General features: G+C 44.1%; 1 protein-coding gene across 1 annotated transcript; it reads left to right on the forward strand.

Annotated features, from left to right (window-relative positions):
- The first annotated feature begins 9,798 nt into the window (after positions 1-9,798).
- Positions 9,799-22,147, forward strand: LOC137596596 (proton-coupled folate transporter-like). The gene is made up of 6 exons (XM_068317264.1): positions 9,799-10,348; positions 17,131-17,522; positions 17,648-18,126; positions 18,458-18,541; positions 19,968-20,124; positions 20,215-22,147. The coding sequence occupies exons 1-6, from the start codon at positions 10,025-10,027 to the stop codon at positions 20,294-20,296; spliced, it is 1,518 nt and encodes a 505-aa protein (XP_068173365.1). The 5' UTR covers positions 9,799-10,024; the 3' UTR covers positions 20,297-22,147.
- Positions 22,148-23,984: the final 1,837 nt, after the last annotated feature.

Here is a 23,984-nt window from a genome sequence, read left to right on the forward strand (position 1 = left end):
ACTCCCTAAACTTCCTTTTGTTTTAATAACGTGGCAATTATAGATATGTTACGACCATATTCTTTGGCGCGATCAACCAAACGCATCCCTTTCTCATGCTCTTCTATGATCTCTTGCTTTGTTTGTATGGACAAAAAACTCTTTCCCCGTCTTTTCTTTTCCTCTTTTCTCAATCACTTTCTTGGGGTCCATAGCGAATACGTACTCAAAAATTATTATACTCGCGCAGAACTATCAGACTACCTCACGGGTTGAGAGCCGAATGCCAAAGACACTGCATAAGCACCAATCTACAGTAGCTCCACACAGAGGTGGAGCGGCATCCCTCTTAGCCAATGGGATACCAGGAAGATCCGTAATAGCCAATGGCAGAGCAGCTATGAGAATATTGCGTCCAGGAACCTGTGGAAGATTTGAATACCAGCCGATACTGTGTTTTTACATTACGTAAGTCGAAATTTCTTTCGTAAGTAGAGACAATATTTTCCTACTGAAAAATGTCGTAAGTAGAAAATTTCGTAAGTAGAGACATTCGTAAGTAGAGGTACCACTGTAGTTTAATAATGGTAATGTCACAAATGGTGTCGGGTAGGTTTAAAATGGTCAAATTACCCTACCCCAGGAAAAGAAATAGCAGAAGACAAACAATATGACACCAAATGCTGATTCTACCTAGTCATCTCTCACATTTATTTACTGGTAGATCAGAAATGCCTGGATATATTTACACTCAAATTACACATACATTACATTTAATCTAGATGTGCATAAAGTTTGTAATTGTTTATGGAAAGAAGGAGAGAGCAGAAAGGAGAGAACAAAGGAGCAGAGAGAACCAGGCCAGAAAGTGAGCAGACAGTTAAGCAAAACAAGAACATTTAATTGAGGAAAAAATATTGAATTCAGTAATAAATTTGTACAAAGGCTGATAGTGTCTAATCATCCATCATTGGATCCTACATGTTATTGGCCTTCAGAACCTGATAATTATTGTTTATTGGTTTTGGCTACTGAATAATTATTCTCAACAATTCTTTAAGTCGTCAAAAATCAACCCTTTCATATTTCTAAAATGTCAAAAAACCCACATTCATTATTTTGAGCAAGATTTTTACGAAGGAAAACAGTGGCAGGAATTAGAAAAACAATATAAACACTGATGACATAAAGACAGAAAATAAGTCTTTTCTCCTTGCTCCACAGTGAGAATGAACATGAAGATAACTTCACAATATCAAAGTACAGTAATAAAGAAGTTTAATGATCAATTTCGCAATTTCTGTAATTGGTGACATAGACTGTATGACATAAAGTTACCTGAAGATTCTTGAGTTTTGCAGTGTTTTAGATAGATAGATAGATAGATAGATAGATAGATAGATAGATAGATAGATAGATAGATAGATAGATAGATAGATAGATAGATACTTTAATGATCCCAAGGGAAATAAATACACATAACAATGACACAGAGTAATGGCACAGCCAAAAGACGTTGTATAAATTACATTATTTACAAACTGACATAATTATAACAACAGGAAACAGAAGAACCTAGAATAAAAGGAAGCATAGGGACATGAGAGAAGAAAGACGCATTGGGTGTAGATGATGTATGATCAGAAACAGAAACACGTGGATGTACCGAGCTGTAAACTGACACTAAGGACCCCCACAAAGTATACCACAGTGCATCCACAGTGCATCCACAGTGCGTCCCAGGCCCCCCTCGTCTATCCCTTCTCAGCCGACCTTCATGACCCTGCGGCTTTGGCCCCCCTCCTTCTGAGAGAGTGGTTGTGCCCTCTGATGGCACGAGGCACAAAGGAGGTCCTGAGTCTCTCAGTGGAGGAGCTTGGTGACAGCAGTCTGCCACTGAAGGAGCTCCTCTGCTGGGTGAAGGTGGTGTGCAAGGGGTGAGTGGTGTTACCCAGGATAGATCTAAACCGGACACAGTCCTCCTCTCTAGAACAGTCTGTAGAGTCCAGATCCTGACCGATCACAGAACCAGCCCTCCGGATGAGCCTGTCGAGTCTCTCTGTGTCCCGTTTCCTGGCACCACCACCCCAACACACAATGGCGTAGGACAGCACACTGGACACAATGGACTGGTAGAACAGTCTGAGCAGATTAGAGCTGATGTTGAAGGAGGCCAGCCTCCTCAAGAAGTACAACCTACTCTGACCCTTCTTATATACATAGTCCAGGTTGTGCGACCAGTCCAGTCTACTGTCCAGCTGCAGCCCCAGGTACTTACGGTCCCCACTACCTCCACTTCTCTACCCCCGATGACTACTGGCTGTGGGTAGGGTGGTGCCCGCCGGAAATCCAGCACCATCTCCTTGGTTTTGGAGATGATGCTGCTGGTCACCACTGATGACAGACAGTTCCCCATACAGACGTACTGGGGTCTGTCTGTTAGATAGTTCTGTGATCCAGCTCACGAGATAGGGATCCACAGCCATGGATGACAGTTTCTCATTCATTCATATATTTTGTATAATCCACTTGTCCAGTCAGATCTTTAGGACACACATTTTTCTGTTTTTATGACAACTGAAAATAAGCATGATTGTGATCAACTACTTGTGTGTTGAATTATGGCTGTAATCGTATCGGTTCAGTTTATGTGAATCATCATCTCTGAATCTTTTCCTTTTGCAGCTGCTGCAGCAGAACCTGGAGACTAACTTCTACTCAGGGCAGGTCAGCTGGGAGGAGGTGAGTCCCAATGACGCCGCCGCGCTGCTCAAGAAGTTCATTCGGGAACTGCCTGCCCCTCTGCTCACCACAGAGTACCTCAACACCTTCAGCGCTGTCAGAGGTCAGTGGGTGGAACGTGACTGTGGGATGTGATGAATCATAATCATCATCATCACGTGACTGATATTGACTGCATAAACCAGGCTAAAATTTACTGCCCCTGCTCCTCTTCCACACCTCCATGACAGTTTGCTGCACACTTTTCGAGACAGCTTGGCAGGGTTCGCCTCATTTTTACCAAAATCTCTTACCAGTGATGACAACAATGTGTGACGCTTATCTTTTCTGCTCCGGCTGAGAAATCCACTTTAAGATGAGCAGTTTGATGGCCTTTAAAAGACATCCTCGTTCTGTCAGAAATACAAGCAGCAAAACAGAAGAAAAGACCTCCTATTTTCACATTAGCTTCAGCCACATAAAGGGTTGGTTTGACATTACAGTTTTTTTTCAGTCGCTAGCAAGCGTTTGTCCAAACAGCAGTCACATTTTCAAAACTCTAAACACAATTAGCACAGCATCGGTCATTCGGGGCTGGATGGTGTTGAAGGTGCTTGAGAAGTCAAAAAAGAGCACCCTCACTGCACAGCTCCCGACATCCAAGTAGAAGAGGGCCCAGTGGAAGAGGTACAGGACTGCGTCGTCAGCCCCTGCACCTGGGGACGCATGAGCTCGAGGACCATTCGCTCTAGGGTCTTCATCACGTGCGAGGTGAGAGTGACTGGTCGATAGTCATTGAGCTCAGTGGGGCATCTCCGCTTGGGTACAGGGACGATGCAGGCTGTCTTCCACCAGGACGGGACCCTCCCCAGCCGGAGACTGAGGTCGAAGACCTGGTGTAGGGGTTCGCCCAGTTCGGCAGCACAGGCCTTAAGGAGTCTTGGGGGGACCTGGTCTGGTCCGGCCACCTTCCTTGGGCGAAGCCTCCTCAACGCAGACGTCACCCGTTCCACCTGTTAATTTGATTTTGATGGTAATTCAGGAACTCTGTGCAGACAGGGTGCATAGGGGAAAGTAATATAATGCTATAAACCTTTGTTCAAAACACAGCATGTTATGTTGGCTCACCCTTCTAGTCATGGTGGCTGTTCCCAGGAGGGTGAGGGTTAGAAGAGGATTAGGGCCAGAAAGAGATACTTTTGGCAGTCTTAAAGTTTTGACTTGAAACTCAGAATTCTAGCTTTATTTTCAGAACTGAAGTATTATCATTGAGAATTATTGTTAATAGATTATGTGGGTGTACCACAAAAATTAAAGTGAAAACAAACAAGACAAACAAGACCACTGATTTGCTGTGTTGTTGAAAATTGAAGGTGATTACTGCCTGGTATATTATTATTTGATGGCAGTTATGAGTTTGTATTTCACTTTGGAAAAATTCCCCATCTGTTACTTAAAAAAAACTTTTTTTCACATAATTATTCAAACAAAGTTTCAGGGGGTTATAACACTCATTAAAAGAAACCTGTTATGTGTGTTGACTGTACAGTTAGTCTTTTTACCAAACCTAACAAACCTGACCCTAAATAATCATCACTCTTCAAGAGTAAACTCAACCAATACAAACAAAGAGTGCCAACCAATCAGACGCAAAGAAGGGTGGGCCATGATAAGAGCTTAAGCATCCCATAGAGACAAGGTAATGCACACTAATCTCCCAACCTTTTATGCTCCACGGACCAGTTTAACTTGAAACAATATTTTCACAGACCAGCCTTAAAGGTGTGGTTAATAAATACAACAAAATCAAATGATACAATCAGCATAGAAACAGTTTTTCTTTTTAAATATAATAACAAATATGAAGCCACTGTTTACACAATTTTATTAGCAGTGATCTCGTTACATCACACCAACTTTTGTTTTTATTCGTTTTGCTAGATTGGGAGTTTCAGTTTAGCTGTAATATATTCTGTGTTACTGGTTGGAGCGGCCAATTTAAGTAAGTACATATGTGATTGAGGCAAGCATTTTGCGTAAAGAGTGAGTCATAGACAGGTGAGGCCGAGAGACTAATTATTTTCCAAAACAAAAAATCATTCAAAATCAAGTAATTAATAAAAACGAAATAATGGAAGTTATTTATCAGTCCTGTACCAGTTGACCCATGGACTGGTACTAGTTGCCAGCCCGGGTTTGGGGATCACTGGTGGAAAGGATTGACTGTACTAATACAGTTAGTGTCTGGGTCATTTCTGTGTGGACTTTGTATGCTCTACAACGTCAGTGCAGCGTCCTCTCTTGCCCAAAATACATGTAGTCAACTCACTTTGTTTCATCAGGTGCTATTGGAGAGATCTTCGCCACTAGTTGGGAAATTTCCGTACTGTGGAATGATTAAAGGCTTATCTTATCTTATCTTATCTACTACCACTTGCCTTATTCATTTTTCCAATACCACTAGCACTAGCTTTTGTTCTGGCAGCCAAGATAAACAGTCAAGTTTCCCAGGGGGTACAAAGCTGGATGGGCTGAGATGCTAACAGGGACACGTACAAGACCAAGGTGGGGGAGATGATTGTTGGAGATGCGCGTAGGCAGCTGTGCTGCTCAACTGGGGTTATGGCAAAAAGGGGAACCACAGAATTTTGGGCTTGCGTTAGCCATTCGCCACTTCGCCATAGGTGAAGTAAATTCCAGATTGGCTACAAGGTTTTTAGACTGTGTAGCCACAGTGGCGTTCTTATTTTTACAGAAAAAAGGCTAAAACTTACAACTTTTTCGCTTGCTAGCGGTGCTTGCTAATTCCGCTAGGCTATTTCCACTAGCGAGCGGCGCTAGCACCACTATTTCCTTTAGCGAGCGCCGCTAGCGCTGCTACTTCTGCTAGCGAGCGGCGCTAGCACCGATACTTCCGCTAGCGAGTGGCGCTAGTGCAGCTACTTCCGCTAGCGAGTGGCGCTACCGCCGCTACTTCCGCATGCCGACGGAATTAGCTGAAGCATGCTGACGGAAATAGCCGAAGTGACCTGAACGCTCCAGATCATTAAAAATGCACTCGGCTCATGACTTCCTCTCGTCCAATGAAAAACAAAAATATTATTTTTTTACAAACTGAACCCGCGAATTGGTGTACGACAAGGCGAGGACGATGGATCAAAAGAATCCAGTGTGTTATAGTAGAGTTTGTGTTGAAGTCCTCATTAATAAACAAATGGTGAATGCTGAGAGGGGGGAGGAGTGGTGACAGACAGTTCAGAAGGTAAATGAAAGATATCATCAATACTTGTTTGTAGTCTTAGACTTTTGTTCCCTATGACCAGCAGGAATAACCAGCGATGCATGTAAACGTATATTCACCTCGCTTGCTATTTTTCATGCTTTTTAAATTGAAATGAAAAATCATGTTATTGAATTAAAAATATAAAATAAAATAAACTATGGCATACCAATGGTGTTGGTGGTGGTTAAAGTTAGAATGTCTTCTAGTCTAAGTAAAACTTACAAGTAAACATTGAGTAATATTTTGTATGACTGTATGTTCACATAGTGAATGGAAGTTTTCAATTGTCGAATCTCACATTTACACCTGCATAAAGTAGGACAGAAATAAAGATAGTTCAGCTTCAACTGTTGACTTCAGTGTATTTTTGTAGGTAAACTGAACAGACGATTTCGCCCTCAGAATGCAGGAAAACAACCCCATTTTCTAAAAAAATTTCCCGGGGGAGGCCCCCTGGACCCCTCCACACCCCCCCACGATTGAGCTTTGGTCGTCAGCGCGCTGCAGCACTGTCTTGGACACAGAATGTGGCTTTTTGTGGCTTACTCAATTCTTTCACACTGAGCCACAGTGGCTTAGTCATACTAGCTCCTAGTGCAAGCCCAGGTATTCAAATACGGCACTGCGGGGTTGTTTGTATCTATGAATGTTTATAAGTCTGTATCTTGAGAACTACCGGTATTGTTTTACACATATATGTGAGCTCCTTTTTTCTTATTTTGTTTACAATGTTTTTTGTAACGGATATTTATGTTTATGGAAAGAGCATTTCAGCCTTGTGTTCAAGGTTTGGAGATATAAAAGATGCAAGCATTCAGCAAGACTGCCCTGCGGGCCCAGTGGAAAGATACCTGTCATTTTGTTTGAACAGCCTTTGCTAGGCTCTGTGTTATCCAACACCCTTCAGGGAAGAAGGAGACTTGCAGTGGCAGCTCTGCACTTAGCAAATGCAAAGCTATTGTCTGCTGTATGGAAAACTAAAACATAAAAACAAACGCGAAACAAAAGGGGAAAATTTCCACTTCCTGAGTGTGTGCTCATCTGAATTCTTTTTGGTTACATTATATATACTGTATATATAATCTACTATATATGTATACTGTATGTCAGAGTATCTGACACACACACACACACACACACACACACACACACACACACACATATACATACGTTTTATTGATTCTGAGGGAAATTTCAGTAAATTTAATGCCCAAACAGGGACTTGAACCCTGGACCCTCAGATTAAAAGTCTGATGCTCTACCGACTGAGCTATATCATAGCATTTTCATTTTTCTCACTACACTGACAAATATAAATACATTAAATATATTAAAACACTTTAAAAAACATGTTAAAGAAGTCAAAGCAGAATCTATATTTGGTGTTTACATTGAAATGTACATCTTCAAATACAATTTGAAGAATGTATGCAGCTTGAATGAATGCACCTTACATCAAACAATCAGAAACAAACAAAAGTGATGCACACACAAAGTTAGGTTCAAAGTAATATCAGTACAACATGTGTCCAGATCAATATCTAATTTCGGATAAGATTATATACATGGCAAATAATTTACCAGTATGTATAGTACAGTCATTGTTATGCTCTTGCCTAGGGGAAACCTTGGTACAACAATTATAGGTGCTTCCCAGTCTTCCCACCACAAGAATAGGCCTGTAGCAACCAGTACAAGTTTAAATGGAGCACTTCTTATTAACTTCAGACGGTAAAAATACCAACACAACAAGCAAAACAGAATTTAAATTCACCGACAAAAAATGAAGGTGGATAAATGACAAATTTCCAGAGTACTTCCTACAACAATGAAAATTTTAAACATGACCTCCACAGAGCCCAAACTTACTAGTCAAACTTACTAGTCACAACATTCAGTTCATCTTTTCATGGTAGAAAGGCTAGTAAGAAGGACGAGTGAGGACTGCGTGGGCTTCAAGTAGTATGGGGTTCTGTGCCCTGACTAACTGCATGTCAGCCAACAAATGAGGCAGCACCTGCTCTCAATTCCCTCATTCCTGGTAGAGAAAACAGAACGCAGACACGACAGAAACAATATACAACCATAAACCAAAAACCATAACTGACCCACAGGGTCATAACGGTCATAGACAATCAACAGACACAATATTCATACAGCTGACTTAGTATAACTGAATAATTAATTGAAGAGTGTGTTTACAATAACAGTAGTGTGGATTTCAAATACAGAGGTCATTCATTGTTTGAAAAAACAGGTGTCAATACGGTGGCCCATTATTTAAGGATGAATCCGGATGAATCTCTTTTGAAAGCTGGAGAAAAATGGGTCCTTCCAGACATTGTTCTGTAGAAAAGTGGACTTTGATTAAAACATTGGTTGATGATGGGAAATCATCTGAAGCGCATGTTTTTGGTGGTGGGAGGAAGCTGGAGAACTCATGCAGACACAGGGAGAACATGCAAAATCCACAGAGTGGGACTCTGAGGAACCACCTTGCTGCACGGCAACAGCTTTACCCACCGCGCCACTGTACCTCCCTAAATCAAAACACCTACCCCAAAAACACCAGTAAAAGAGCAGCCAACAAAAGTCATGGAGTGGCCAGTTCATTCCCCAGACCCTAATCCAATACAATACTTGTGATGTGACATGAAAAATGCCTCTTCTGAGGCAAAACCAAGTAATGTAGCAGAGTTATGGAATGTTGTGAAATCGTTCTGGGCTGGATTATCTGTTCACAGGTGCCAGAAGGTCGACTTCATGCAAAATAGATGTGAAACAGTTCTGAGAGAAAGTGCTCATACAACTATATATTAATTTATTGGTTCACATGAATGCTCAGTCTTATTGACTTTTTAGTTCATAAACATTTAAGTTCAGAAAGAAAAATGCAGACAGTGGTATTTTTTGAACAGCCCAATATTCATTTTTCTTCATTTTCTGCAAAGTGATTAAGTTAAATTTTTTACTCATGTTTTGATTTAAAATGCACAGTATTCCTGTAACCCAGGGGTTATTTGGCCAGCCTGTTGTGCAGTGTTGACAGCTACACTGTCTCTTTAAGAATCACGACAGTAACGCTCTGCTCGCGATTTGTGGAAAGGAAGAACCGTTCTTTATCAGAATAAGAGGGACTGATTCGTTTTGATAAATCCTGGAAAAAAAATAGTGTTTAAAGAGAATTCATTTTAATACATTTTGTTCTAAGTTATTCAAAGTTTATTTTCATATGGTATATTTTGATTTGAATCTGATCTCCTCATTTGTCTATCATTAAAGGAAGGGCAAATTGATATTTGGTTACATTCCCAATGCATATTAATAAAAAATATTACAAAGAATTTGAACTGTTACTATACCAGACTTCCTCATCCGGAATCTGATAAACAGAACGAAAGAAGTTTTTCTCTTCTTTGTTCAACCGGAGCCCGCTACGCTCACCTCAGCACTCAATTGAACACAGCCACATTACGCCTGTCGCACTCAACTGATCAAGAGCATTATATTTACACCTAATCACTTCCGGGTACAACAGGAAGTCCCAAAATAAGAGCCTCACAGGTTCGTACCTAACATTAACGTAGCGCACAATTTTAAACTGTTATTATTTTGAAGGCTGCGTAACCGGCCATACTTGTATATATTTACACTAATTTATAAATTAACCCTGACCATTAATCGTCCCTCACCTGTAGTTGGTTTGAACAGATAAAAACTTGGTCTCGCCAAAACAAAATGTAGTTCATCTCTCCGTCCACACGGTGTAAGTGAGATCCCGCTTCATCGTTGTGTTCCCACGGTCGCCTGTTCAGATCAGCTGGGCGGTCAGGTTACATTAGTTAACCACACACTCGTCCCTTTCACACACGTAAACTACTAGCCTTACGAGTTAGCGTGAGCTTGATTTGATAGTTAGCTGTGCATATGCTGCATCATAACATGGAGTAGGGTGCAAGTTACAAGTCTTGCTGTGTTTTTATACTCTGAATACAAAGTCTGTATAGTGTTAGCGGTAGCACCGTGTACAGCTGGCCCGACATGAACGAGCCCGACACCGCAGCGATCCTCCCTGGAGACGGACTCGCAAGTGACGACGATCCGCTGACCAGCGACACCGGACCCCCAGAGGACGAAACACGCGTGGTGTACAGCCGATCACCGCGGCCACCGGTCAGCTTAACATGCCGACTGCCAGTGTCGGTGGAGCCGGTGATGTTCCTCTCTATGTTTGCGATGATTTTACAAGCGCCTCTGTCTACCGAGTACCTGTGGGATCGTCTCAGCGAGGACATCGGCTACAACAGGTCCGAGAGCAGGTCAAACTGCACCAACAGCTCTGTGCCCGTCGACCCTCTGCAGAAGGTTCGTGGTTCGTTTGTATCCAAGATAGTCTCGTGTTGTGTGTGACGTCATGGTCACCAATGGTTCTCGCGCTCTGCTAGCTAGCTAGTATCCACAGCTTTTTTTTCTCGTAGTTTATTTTCCTAGATGTCGTACAATCCGACTCAAATTTTCTCCACTCCGTTTGTAAAATTGATTTTGTTCATGGATCGGTTTTCAGCTGACTTTCATAACCCAGTGACAGGAACAGCTCACACTTCACTGCAACAGACTGTCTGAGTCAGCTAAAATGACCTTGTAAGCTAGTAGGTTTGGAGCCCTTTAAAAGTTTATTACCTGTCATAATAACTGATCTTGCACATCTTATGATCTTGTTACCAAAATTACAACTAGGGGTACAAGGTGGAATGTCCCAAAGCCAGAGTCTGCTGTTGTAGATACTAGATGATGTATCATGATCTATCTGCTGGATGACTAAAGTAATGTTGATCATCGAGGGCAGTGAGGTGGGGGTGGTAGAAAACTATAAGTACCTGGGACTGCAGCTAGACAGCAGACTGGACTGGTCACTCAACTGGGACTGTGTGTAGAAGAAGGGGCAGAGCAGGATGTACTTCCTGAGGAGGCTGGCCTCCTTCAACATCTGTCCTAAGCTCCTCCTCATGTTCTATCAGTCCGTAGTCTCCAGTGTGCTGTCATACGCCATTGTGTGTTGGGGTGGTGGGGCCAGGAAAAGAAATATGGACCGTCTTAACAGACTCATCTGCAGAGCGGGCTCAGTGGTCAGGCTGAGCCTGGACTCTGTGGAGACAGTTCTGGGGAGCAGGACCATATCTAAATTCAGGGCCATCATGAACAACACCAGCCACCCCCTACACACCACCTTCTCCCAGCAGAGGAGCACCTTCAGCGACAGACGGCTGTCACACAGCACCTCCACAGAGAGGCTGAGGTCCTCCTTTGTGCCCCGTGCCATCAGGGGGTACAATGACTCTCTCAGTAGGAGGGGGGGGTGGGGGGTGGCGAGGTCAGCATGTGGTTAAATGGATTTAATTTAATTTAATTTGATACTGTTTATATTTTAATTTTGATCTCCAACTCTCACTGGAGCGGTTTGCAGCCGAGTGTGAAGCGGTTGGGATGAGAATAAGCACCTCCAAATATGAGACCATCGTCCTCAGTTGGAAAACGGTGCACTGCCCTCTCCAGGTAGGGGATGAGATCCTGCCCCAAGTGGAGGAGTTCAAGTATTTCGGGGTCTCGTTCATGAGTGAGGGTACGATGGAACGGGAGATCGACAGGCGGATCGGTGCAGCTTCTGCAGTGATGCGGACTGTGTATCGGTCTGTCGTGGTGAAGAAGGAGCTGAGCCGAAAGGCAAAGCTCTCGACTTACCGGTCGATCTACGTTCCTGCCCTCACCTATGGTCACGAGCTGTGGGTCGTGACCGAAAGAACAAGATCCCGGATACAAGCAGCCGAAATGAGTTTCCTTCGCATGGTGTCTGGGCTCTCCCTTAGAGATAGGGTGAGGAGTTCGGTCATCCGGGATCGACTCAAAGTCGAGCCGCTGCTCCTCCGCATCGAGAGGAGCCAGATGAGATGACTCGGGCGTCTGGTCAGGATGCCTCCTGGACGCCTCCCTGGTGAGGTGTTCCGGGCACGTTCTATCGGGAGGAGGCCCCGGGGACGACCCAGGACATGCTGGAGAGACTATGTCTCCCGGCTGGCCTGGGAACGCCTTGAGATTCTCCCAGAGGAGCTGGACGAAGTGGCTAGGGAGAGGGAAGTCTGGGCTTCCCTGCTTAAGCTGCTGCCCCCACGACCCGACCCTGGCTAAGCAGAAGAGAATGGATGGATGGATATTTTAATTTAAATTTTTTTTTAGTATATGTACTGTTAATGCTACATGTGTCTGTTAGTGTAGTGTATGTCTTGTGGTATGTTCTGTTTTGTTTTTGTTTTTTCCTGGTGTTTGGCTGAGCAGTGGATATGTGCAATTTCCTCCGGGATTATTAAAGTATCTATGTCATGTTCTTGTTTTGTCAAAGATGTTCAAATGTTTAACAAAATGTTTGACTCAAGCACACGCAGCGACACAGTACCACAAAAACGCAATCCCTCCCACATAGGAATACCAACACATTAAATACAACAGTTAGGGTCAGTTTACTGTTAAAATAAAAGTCATTCGAGATGAAATAGTTGTGTTTTCTCATTGTTGTGTCTCGCTACTCTAGCTGATAGTTTAACTTTCATAATTCTGAAATAATTGAAGTTCAGATTTAAACTGTTTGGAATATTCTGCTTTATTAGGGCTCGAAATTAACTTTTTTTCTTGGTAGCACTGGTGCTCCCAAATTTAGAAGTTGGTAGTTGGTAGAAGACTTTAGGAGCGCCTACCCAAAAGCAAGGCGTGACGGATCGATAGAGACCGCTCCGTCCATCTCCATTCCGCGCATTTCTCTCCCTCACCCAGGAGAGCAGCCGCAGCTGCGCTCTCATTGTTTCCTGGCGGGAAAACGGGCACCAGATTTTTTTCCCTAGTCGCACCGGTGCTCCCAAATATATTTAATAGTCGCATTGATAAAGATTTGAGCGCCAATGCGACCAAAATGGTCACAATTCCGAGCCCTGTTTATTATAATACGATTAAATCACATGTGTGTTATGACATTAGATGGTCCTATAAATTACAGACCAAAAAGGTTGTCCACTTGGGCTGATTCCACCCTACCTTTACTGGCTTGTGTAGTCTCAAAATTATTGACCCCCCTGAATTATCCATTGTAAAAACACATAATTACAAATGACATGTTGTTAAAACAGTACTGTTGTAGTTGAGTTCCAAATGTTTTGTATGTTAAATGCCAAGTTTCCATCACGGCTCCAGAACTGAAGCTGCTCGCTAGTCCGTCCGTCCGTCCATCCATCCATCCATTCATCCATCCATCTTGAGCCGCTTATCCGGGGCTGGGTAGCAGGGGCAACAGTCTCAGGAGGGATGCCCATACTTCCCTCTCCCCAGACACCTCCTCCAGCACCTCTGGGGTGAGCCTGAGGCATTCCCAGGCCAGAGACATAGTCCCTCCAGCGTGTCCTTGGTCTTCCTCGAGGTCTCCTCCCGCTAGGACATGCCCAGAACACCTCCCCAGGGAGGCGTCCAGAAGGTATCCGGAACAGATGCCCGAGCCACCTCAGCTGGCTCCGCTCGAGGTGGAGGAGAAGCAGCTCTACTCCGAGCTCCTCCCTGGTGACTGAGCTCCTCACCCTATCTCTAAAGGTGCGCCCAGCCACTCTACGGAGGAAACTCATTTCAGCCGCTTGGATCCGTGATCTTGTCTTTTCGGTCATGATCCAAAGCTCATGACCATAGGTGAGAGTAGGAAAGTAGATTAACCGGTAAATCGAGAGCTTCGTCTTTGGACTCAGCTCCTTCTTCACCACGACAGACCTATACAGCGACTGCATCACTGCAGAAGCTGCACCGATCTGTCCGTCAATCTCACGTTCCATTCTTCCCTCACTCGTGAACAAGACCCCAAGATACTTAAACGCCTCCACTTGCGGCAAGGACTCTCCACCGACCTGAAGAGGGCATACCACTCTTTTCCGGGCGAGAACCATGGCCTCGGATTTAGAGGTGCTGATCCTCATCCCATTTGTGTCACACTCAACTGCAAACTGTCCCAGTTCACGCATAAGGTCCAGGTTTGATGAGGCAAACAGGACAACATCGTCTGCAAAAAGCAGAGATAAAATCCTTTGGTCTCCAAACCGTACTTCCTCTGGATCCTGGCTGCACCTAGAATTTCTGTCCATAAAGATTATGAACAGAACCGGTGATAGAGGGCAGCCCTGCCAACGTGCACCTGGAACAGGTCTGACTTACTACCGGCAATGAGAACCAAGCTCTGGTTTTGGTCATACAGGGACCAGACAGCCCTCAGCAAAGGGTCCCGGACCCCGTACTCCAGAAGCACTCCCCACAAGATACCATGAGGGACACGATCGAATGCCTTCCCCAGATCCACAAAACACATGTGGACTGGTTGGGCAAACTCCCTTGAACCCTTGAGCACTCGATGAAGAGTGTAGAGCTGGTCCAGTGTTCAACGACCGGGACGAAAACGGCATTGTTCCTCCTGGATCCGCGGTTCGACTATAGGTATAATCCTCCTCTCCAGTACCCTGGAATAGACTTTCCCAGGAAAGCTGAGGAGTGTGATCCCCTTGTAGTTGGAACACACCCATCGGTCCCCCTTTTTGAAAAGAGGGACCACCGCCCCGGTCTGCCAATCCAGAGATACTGTCCCCGACTGCCATGCAATGTTACAGAGACATGTCAACCATGACAGTCCCTTTACATCCAGAGACTTGAGGTCGTCAGGGCGAATCTCATCCAACCCTGGTGCTTTGCCACCAAGGAGTTTTGCAACCACCTTGGTGACTTCAACTTGGGTGATGGACGAGTCCACCTCTGAGACCTCATCCTCTGCTTCCTCTGAGTAAGACATGGCAGCGGGATTGGGGAGATCCTCGAAGTATTATTTCCACCGCCCGACAATAATCTCAGTGAGGGTTAGCAACTCTCCGCCTCTACTGTAAACAGTGTTGGCTGTGCACCACTTTCCCCTCCTGAGGCGCCAAACGGTTTGCCAGAATTTCTTCGAGGTTGAACGAAAGTCTTCCTCCATGGCCTTCCCGAGCTCTTCCCAGACCCGAGTTTTTGCCTCCTCTACTACGCAAGCTGCAGTACGCCTGGCCTGCCTGCACCTGTCAGCTGCCTCTGGAGTCCTACAATTCAACAAGATTTGATAGGACTCCTTCTTGAGCTTGACGGCATCCCTTACTTACGGTGTCCATCACTGGGTTCGGGGGTTACCACTGCGACAGGCACCAGAGACCTTGCGACCACAGCTCTGAGCAGCCGCTTCAACAATGGAGGCGGAGAACATGATCCACTCTGACTCAATGTCCCCGGCGTCCTGCGGGATCTGGGAGAAGCTCTCCCGGAGGTGGGAGTTGAAGACCTCACTGACTGAGGGTTCTGCCAGACGTTCCCAGCAGACTCTCAAAACACGTTTGGGCCGGCCGAGTCTGTCTGGCCCCATGCTCTGCCAGCGGATCCAACTCACCACCATGTGGTGATTGATTGACAGCTCTGCTCCTCTCTTCACTTGAGTGTCCTACATAAGCGGTCGGAGGTCTGATGATACGACAAAAAAGTCGATCATCGACCTCCGGCCTAGGGTGTCCTGGTGCCATGTGCACTTTTGGACATCCCTGTGGTTGAACAAGGTGTTTGTTATGGACAAACTGTGACTAGCACAGAAGTCCAATAACAGAACACCACTCGTGTTCAGATCGGGGAGGCCGTTCATTCCAATCACCCCTTTCCAGATCTCACTGTCATTGCCCACGTGAGCGTTGAAGTCCCCAAGGAGAACAATGGAGTCCCCAGTCGGAGCACTATTCAGTAATCTTCCAAGGGACTCCAAGAAGGCCGAGTATTCCGCACTGCCAAAATGACAGTGAGACACCTGTCCCCAACCCAAAGGCGCAAGGATGCGATCCTCTTGTTCACCAGGGTGAACTCCAACATATGACGGCTGAGCTGTGGGTGCACAAGCAAGCCCACACCAGCCTGCCGCCTCTCACCTTGGGCAACACCAGAAAAGTGGAGAGTCCAGCCCCTCTCAAGGGTATGGGTTCCAGAGCCCAAGCAGTGGGTGGAGGTGAGCCCGACTATTTCTAGTTGGTACCTCTCAACCTCCCTCACAAGCTTTGTCTCCTTTCCCCTCAGCGAGGTGACATTCCATGTCCCTAGAGCTAGACTCTTTGTCTGGGGATTGGGTCGTCAAGCCCCATGCTTACCACTGCCACCGAATCCACACTGCACCCGTCCCCTACGGTTTCCTCGGCGGGTGGTGAGTCCACCGGAGGTTGGGCCCACGTTCTCCTTTCGGGCTGAGCCCGGCTGGGCCCCGTGGGCAGAGACCCGGCCACCAGGCGCTCACATACGAGCCCCAACCCGGGCCTGGCTCCAGGGTGGGGCCCCGGTTGCGCCATACCGGGTGACGTCACAGTCCTTGATTTTTTTTGTCATCATAGGGGTTTTTGTACTGTTCTTCGTCTGGCCCGTCACCCAGGACCTGTTTGCCAAGGGAGACCCTAGCAGGAGCATAAAGCCCCTGGCAACATAGCTCCTGGGATCATTCTGGCACTCAGACTCCCCCACCACGATAAGGTGGCAGCTCGTGGAGTTGGCAGCTCTCACTATTGCAGACCCCAAAACACAATACAGTACCTTTTGACTCTGGATACCTCAGGATGAATAACAGATGTTATGTGATACCCTTTGGTGATAGTTACTTTTGGTGATACAAAAAATGGTACCTTTAATGCCTAAGAATCAGAATCTGGAGAGGTTGAATGAAGCATATGAAAAAGGAACACCCTGCCATATAAGTGAAGAATTTTTGGTTTTCAGTCCTGCTGGGACAGTGTAAGGTAAGGTAACAAGTGTCTGTAGAGTTTCAAAACTACAAAAATGTTTCAGTATATTGCTGCTGTTTCCATACTAGAAATTTTTGTCAGCAATTTTGACATTATGTGTTTCAGCATGAAAGTGCCAAAAACAAAACATACCAACAACACAGGAATGTAAAACATGGTGGTATACATTTCATATTGATCCGAAAGTGTGTAACTGGTTTTCAATCAGTACTTCTTGTTGATTTACGTCCTTGTGTCACAGCTGTCCTCATTGTTTGGTTTTTACATTTGTTGGTTTTTGTGTAGGAAGTGGAAACCCTGACTGCTCACTGGAACCTCTACATCAGTCTTGCTGGCTTCTGTCTTGGACTGCTTGTGGTGCCTCTCCTGGGTTCATGGAGTGACCTTGCAGGTCGCAGAACTGTCCTTATCCTTCCCAACCTGGGCTTGGCCCTCCAAGCAGCGTTTTATCTGGTGGTGATGTACCTAAAGCTGCCAGTGGGCTACTTTCTTGTAGGAAGGCTACTTAGTGGGCTTATGGGTGATTTCAATGCGATTCTGGCTGGCTGTTTCTCACATGTGGCTGATATCAGTGACAGTAAGTCCCTCACCTTCAGAATGGCCATCTTGGAGTCTTGTCTGGGAATTTCAGGAATGCTAGCAAGCATCATTGGCGGACAGTGGAAGCAGGCACAAGGGTAGGATTTATGTGTTGTTTTACACTCACATGATCTAAAAATGTCACCTTAACACCAGTGAACTTAACTAAAAAGACAGTACTTGCTGTGTGTGATAACTGGCATTATTTTCTGCCTGTGTTTAGGTACATCAACCCTTTCTGGCTGGTCCTGGCTTCTTACTTGGCTTCGGCTTTGTATGCCTACCTGTTTGTCCGTGAGTCTGTCCAAGTGGATCCCAGTGCCAAGCTCCTTTCCTCCAGACACTATAAAACCGTCTGGCATCTCCTGTCAACAGGAGGCACTTCTGTTGAGGAGGGTGGAAGATTCCACAGATGTAAACTGTGGCTTTACATGCTGTGTTTCTTTCTTGTGCTGACTGTACACTTTGGCAGCAGATCTTTATACGTACTTTATGAACTGAGCTCACCACTGTGCTGGGGACCAACTCTCATTGGCTTTGGATCAGCAGCGCTTCATCTTGTCTATCTTACCAGTCTGCTAGGACTGAAGATCATGCAGCGCTGTCTGGTGGACTCCTGGTTAGCTCTCATGGGTCTGGCCTCCAATATCGCAGGAATGGTGGTCTTCTCTGTAGCTGATACCACCCTGCTCATGTTCGCAGGTGAGAGACTGTGTGGAACAGATAATTATATACTGTATTATTCAATGTAATATATGTATTATGTATTGTCCGAAAAGCATAGTGTGCCCAATTCAGTTTACCTCTATTTTCGCATTGGCAGCTCTATAAAACAGGTTTGAATGCATGTGTTGTTTTCTTTTCACTTTAGATACAATAACGTCATTGCGTTAACAGATAGTTATGTTGACAATTTTTGCTCTGCATAGATACAATCTTAAGACAAACTGAGAACAAATCTAGGCAAATGCAAAAACAGTGTATAAATACTGGCAATAGTCACCATTGTAGGATTTCACTCCTTTGTCCCCAGGTTATGGTCTGTGTTTCCTCTCCATGGTCACAACACCTGTGATCAGGTCAAAGCTGTCCAAGTTAGTGGATCCATCAGAACAAGGTCAGGCACTTCATATATAAATGTGTAAATATGTTTAAAAAAAAATAGAAAGAAAGGACCCCATTGTAACACATGAAACTGTCCAAGGACTTCACGTTGTGAGGACTGCACTGGGAAAGATGTCTGTATATACAGTATATTTTTAAACCCGGAGAAAAGGACTGATTCTGTTATAAAGTCTTTTTAACTAGAATGTTCTGGTCAAACAGGCAGTAGCATGAACAAGCAGGGTTTCAACAAGTAGACATAAATACAATTTATCTTATCTTACAAATCTTATATTAAAAAATTACTCCATATTTGTTGTCAGTTAACATCAAGTCGGGGTATGTAATTGCATGTAATTCAGAGAAGTTGCTTTAAATGCACCAAATCAGATTATATGCTATACGTAATTGAATTTTTGTTTTAACTGATTCAATCCATGAACGGAAACATACCTACATGCACTCTATCCATTTCTGGATGGACTGTTAATCTGGACAGGAAGTCAGAATGAGTCCTTGAAATTGCAGCAGTAATTTCTCCTGCTTTTAGTGTCCGTCACAAGACATGGAAGAAGCTCTAGGCTGTTAGTTTGTCCGACTAAAGATTTAATTGCTCACAAATATTCAGGGGGGGGATTTTTGTTTAAAATCACCGTTAATTTATTTCCTTCATCGGCAAAAGGTACATCTTTCCCCAGTGATACTATAGTAATATAGTAGGTATACTAGGAATACTATGATATCCCTATCGGGCAAAGTCAGAGGTGCATGTACCTAGGAAAAATAAATTATCCGTGATTATGTAGAGGCTGGTCGATGTCTTATAATCAATTTTGTTTCTGAATATATCACAGTCAGAAATGATTTTGTGATACACATATAGGTGCAGCTTGTGACAGTACTTTTCCATCTCAGTAGTAGTTCAAATATGCTCATCAAAGATTTATGTTTACTGATTTCGATGAAATAGCAAATTTCAATTATAATTACATTAGTAGTCAGGGCTCAAAATTAACTTTTTTTCTTGGTAGCACTGGTGCTCCCAAATTTAGAAGTTGGTAGCACCAGCAAAGACTTTAGGAGCACCTACCCAAAAGCAAGGCAGTGACGGAGCGATAGAGACGCTCCGTCCATCTCCGTTCTGCGTGCCTCTGTCCCTCGCCCAGGAGAGCAGCCGCAGCTGTGCTCTCATTGTTTCCTGGCAGGACTGCAGGAGCGCGGTCTCACAAAAAAAGGCACACCAGATTTTTTCCCCTAGTCGTACCGGTGCTCCCAAATACTGTATACTTAAGAGTCGCACTGATAAAAATTTGGGCGCATATGCAACCAAAATGGTCGCAATTTCGAGCCCTGGTATTATATTGCTTCAGAAAAGATTTAGTTGAAGCGCATTTTGTTTGTCATGAGCAACAGTTTTGCGTGTCTGTGTTTTCTCCCAGGCGCCCTCTTTGCCTCGGTCGCATGTGTGGAGAGTCTGTCGTTGCTGGTCAGCATTAGCCTCTTTAACTCCCTCTACCCAGCCACACGATACTTCATGAAGGGCTTCATCTTCCTGTTTGCTGCCATGATTCTCTTTATCCCCTCTGGAATAATTGGGTGAGTTTGCTAACTGGTTTAATTGACTTCATTAATAAGCACATCAAAACTTTTATTGTGTCTTTATAACACAATCCTTTATCTTTCCAGGACCCTGCAGATTTTAGACCAGAGGAGGACCAATGGGATTCCACAGCACCCTGACTTAAGGTCAACCCAGTCCATGAAATGAACATCTCTGACACAGAAACGTCCATCTGTGAAGGGAGTAATATATGTAATACGTCCATCTTAATCAAAGGGAGCTGACGACTGTTTGCTGGATTAGCAATGGGATTGTTTTAACTACCCACACCGGACAAGTGAAGACCAAAGGATGATGAATCAACTTTGTGCCTGACATCACCCTCAGGAGTGGCTTTGTCAAAAACATAGCCTTCCAAAAATGATTTATTGTGTGCTTAGACTTTGTGATTTTCTTATAAATTTCCAGTATGGCATGAATGATGAGTGCCAATGAAATGTACATTGTTTTTTTGTAAATTAATTTCCATAGCCTTAAGAATTACACTAAAGGCTTAGTGTCAGTTTGAGACCCTTACAAATCCAAACATCAGTTGCTGATATCTATCACTTATGTAACATAAATGTTTTCAGAAGGGAATTCATTCACAAATGATAAATAACCTGACTCGGGTATGTGGTCTAACTTTAGTTGTAATCAGTAAGTGACGGGCTATCTTATAGATTTGGTAAACTGATTATATTTTTGAAAGCAGCATTTTTATATGAAAGATGAATGGAACAAACCTATAAAAACAGGAGTACAAGGGTATGATGAGGAAAGGGATATACCTATGTGTTCACGTAATCTGAATTTTTTCCCGTTTTCCAGCTGCTAAATGTTTACCTGTTGGACTCGTTTCCAGCGCATTGTGGTCCACACATAGACAACCACTCATGCACTCACACGTACGGTCAGTTTTCACCTAAATTGCATGTTTTTGGAGGTGGGAGAAAGCCAGAGAGCCCACACAGACATGGGGAGAACATACAATCTCCACATGGAAAGGAATCAAACTCGGAACTTTATTGTTTTGAGGCGACAGCGTTACTGCACCATCATGTTGCCCTTTATATGGTTGAATAATTAACAGTTTTAATTTAACAAGCCTGGCCATGGTCGAAGTATTTAAATTTCCTGTCACTAACAGCATACACTACAAGTGTATTTATACTCAGTTTTGATGATAGTACCTTTAAATAATGTTGTGAAAGAGGTATTTGCTCTGTATTTTGCTCCTTGTCTGTTAACATCTGCATTGGAAATCACTGTTCCTCTGTGTCAGCAGGAAGTCGACAGATTTGCTAACACAGCAAAACTTCAACCATGTGCAGAACCACAAGATATAAACTATCTTTTGTTTCTAAATTGTCCCAGAGCGAGAATGTGAACTCATTGACTTATGTAGTATTTTACTTTATGAAAACCGTAATGACTTAAAAACAAACCAAGGTGCGCTGCTGCTGTTGTTCAATTGTCTCTCACTTTGTCTTTAATTCGCTGACTGACTTCATCTGTCGACACCTTGTTGAGTTTCTGCACCGTTTTTCCTGATGGGGTAGAAACATCCTATCAGCCGCTTACAGACTCAGAAGCTGATGTTCATTCTGGAACCGATCCACACCAGCATTCCCTGCTGATTGCAGGCTGTTCCCAGTCTCAAAACCACCTCTCACCAGTCCAAAACACCTGGTCCGGACAGGGCCACCTCGCTGAACTGCAGCAATTAGCTGTCCATCAGGAAGCTCCACAAGACTTTAGGCTGAGCACCTGGTGGATATCAGGGGAAACCAGAAAGCTTCTTCCAGAGAACACAATTTTTTCTGTTTGTAGTTCTTGTGGTAGATCAAACTCGCTCAACCCAGGGATCCATATTGGAATAAGTTGCATCAGGACATGTCATATATGTTTACAATGAAAGAGAAATAGTTTAACTGTTTAGTGGTTTAATTTTTTAAATTTTTTTAATAGGTTCTATACGATAAGAAAAATTGTGTTTGTGACAATAATAAATATGACAAACTGCTTCAGTGTTTAATTCAATATATTATAAACTATCAGATCAACATTGGAGAAAATATATAGGTAAGATCACATAGTAACCCTGTATTATGACATCTGCTTCTGTCACCTGTAAGGAAACCTTAACATTAGCTGACCTAATGACCCTTAATAACTCAGTGACCACTTGAGGGAATGCTTTTATTACTGGTAAATACTATGGGTTCTGAAGGCAATACATGCCAAGTCGCTTGGTTTTTTTTGTGAGCTTGGTTGAGTCTGAAGCAACCCTTGTGACCAGGTGCTACAATCAGTTCATAACAGATTCATGTGGGGAACTAGTTCTGATGATCTGGCAAGGTACACACTACTGGTTCAACTTATTTGTGCTGATTGTTATCACTGGCATAGACATCAATGACCTAATTCTCCAGGAAAAGTTAATTTAGCATGTTTTGATTTGTTCTTAGACTTTGTAAATCTCAACCCTTGGCTTGCTACATAGCGTCACGCTTGAATCAACCTCATGAACAATACAGGATACACAGTTGTTCAGCTCTTTTTAGTTCATACAGAATTTCCATGTGTTTCACTAATCAGGAGCAGACACAACAATCTGACCCACGGTAAACAGGCAGTACAACAGGCAGTACAACACAGACAGTACAAAACAGGTAGTACAACACAGGCAGGACAACACAGGCAGTACAACACAGGCAGTACAACACAGGCAGTACATCACAGTACAGCACGAAGTATTAGATGAAACACAAGGGATGGTAAACATCTCTATACACTCCTTAATCCCGTAGGGGAAGTAACGTGTGCGCTGAGTTGATGGGGGGAGAGAGAGATAGGTAGTCAGGTGCTGGGGACAGGGCAGGGCAGTGTGAGGGTAGAGTTCAGAGCTGTGGCAGGGGGCAGAGCAGGGAGGGAGTTGAGCCTCCTGACCGCCTGGTGAAAGAAACTGTCCTTGAGCCTGCTGGTTCTGGCCCGCAGGCTCTGCAGTCTCCTACCTGATGGCAGCAGGCTGAAAAGGCTGTGAGAGGGGTGGGTGGGATCACCTGCAATGCTGATGGCTTTGCGGGTGAGGCAGGTGTTGTAAATGTCTGTGATGGACGGGAGAGAGACACCAGTGATTTTCAGCTGCTCTCACTTTTTTGGCCAGCGATGCGGCGTTGCGGTCCCAGGACAGGTCCTCGGAGATGTGCACACCCAGGAACTTGGTGCTGATGACCCTTTCCACTGCAGCACCATCGATGGTTAGTGGAGCATGCTGAGTGCGTGTTCTCCTGAAGTCCACAACAATCTCCTTCGTCTTCTCCACATTCAGATGGAGATTGTTGTCCTTGCACCACATAGCCAGGCGGCTCACCTCATTTCTGATTTTTAAGTCTAAAAACTAACAAAAAATCCTCTTGTGTAATAACAATAGCAGACAGGACACTCCAACCAACTTTTCCAGGACTGAAAACAAACTGAGATGTTGAATTATTATTTGTTATTTATTTCATTTTAAATACATTTAATTCAATAACTACAGTAAAGAGTCAAAGGCTCAGACCTATTCATGGTATATATTTTTGTTATTTCTTGAGGCCTCGATGTGAGTGAGTTACCCGTAAACACTAAGTACAGTATAAGACCTTTTATGGATATGTTTCAGTTTTCACTTATTAAGCAGTTTCTCCAAAATTTAAAAGGTTGCAATTGCAACAATTAATTCATGCAAATTCTGCAAGATCTTGTCTATTTTGTCCTGTCACCACGTCTGGTTTTAGGAACCCAGTGGTTTAGGCGTCCAAGTCACACAGAGGCTGCCGCACTTACGTGGTATCCGTAGACATGCGCTGCA

This window comes from Antennarius striatus, chromosome 6, assembly GCF_040054535.1.
Source record: "Antennarius striatus isolate MH-2024 chromosome 6, ASM4005453v1, whole genome shotgun sequence".
In the NCBI taxonomy this organism is placed as follows: Eukaryota; Metazoa; Chordata; class Actinopteri; order Lophiiformes; family Antennariidae; genus Antennarius; species Antennarius striatus.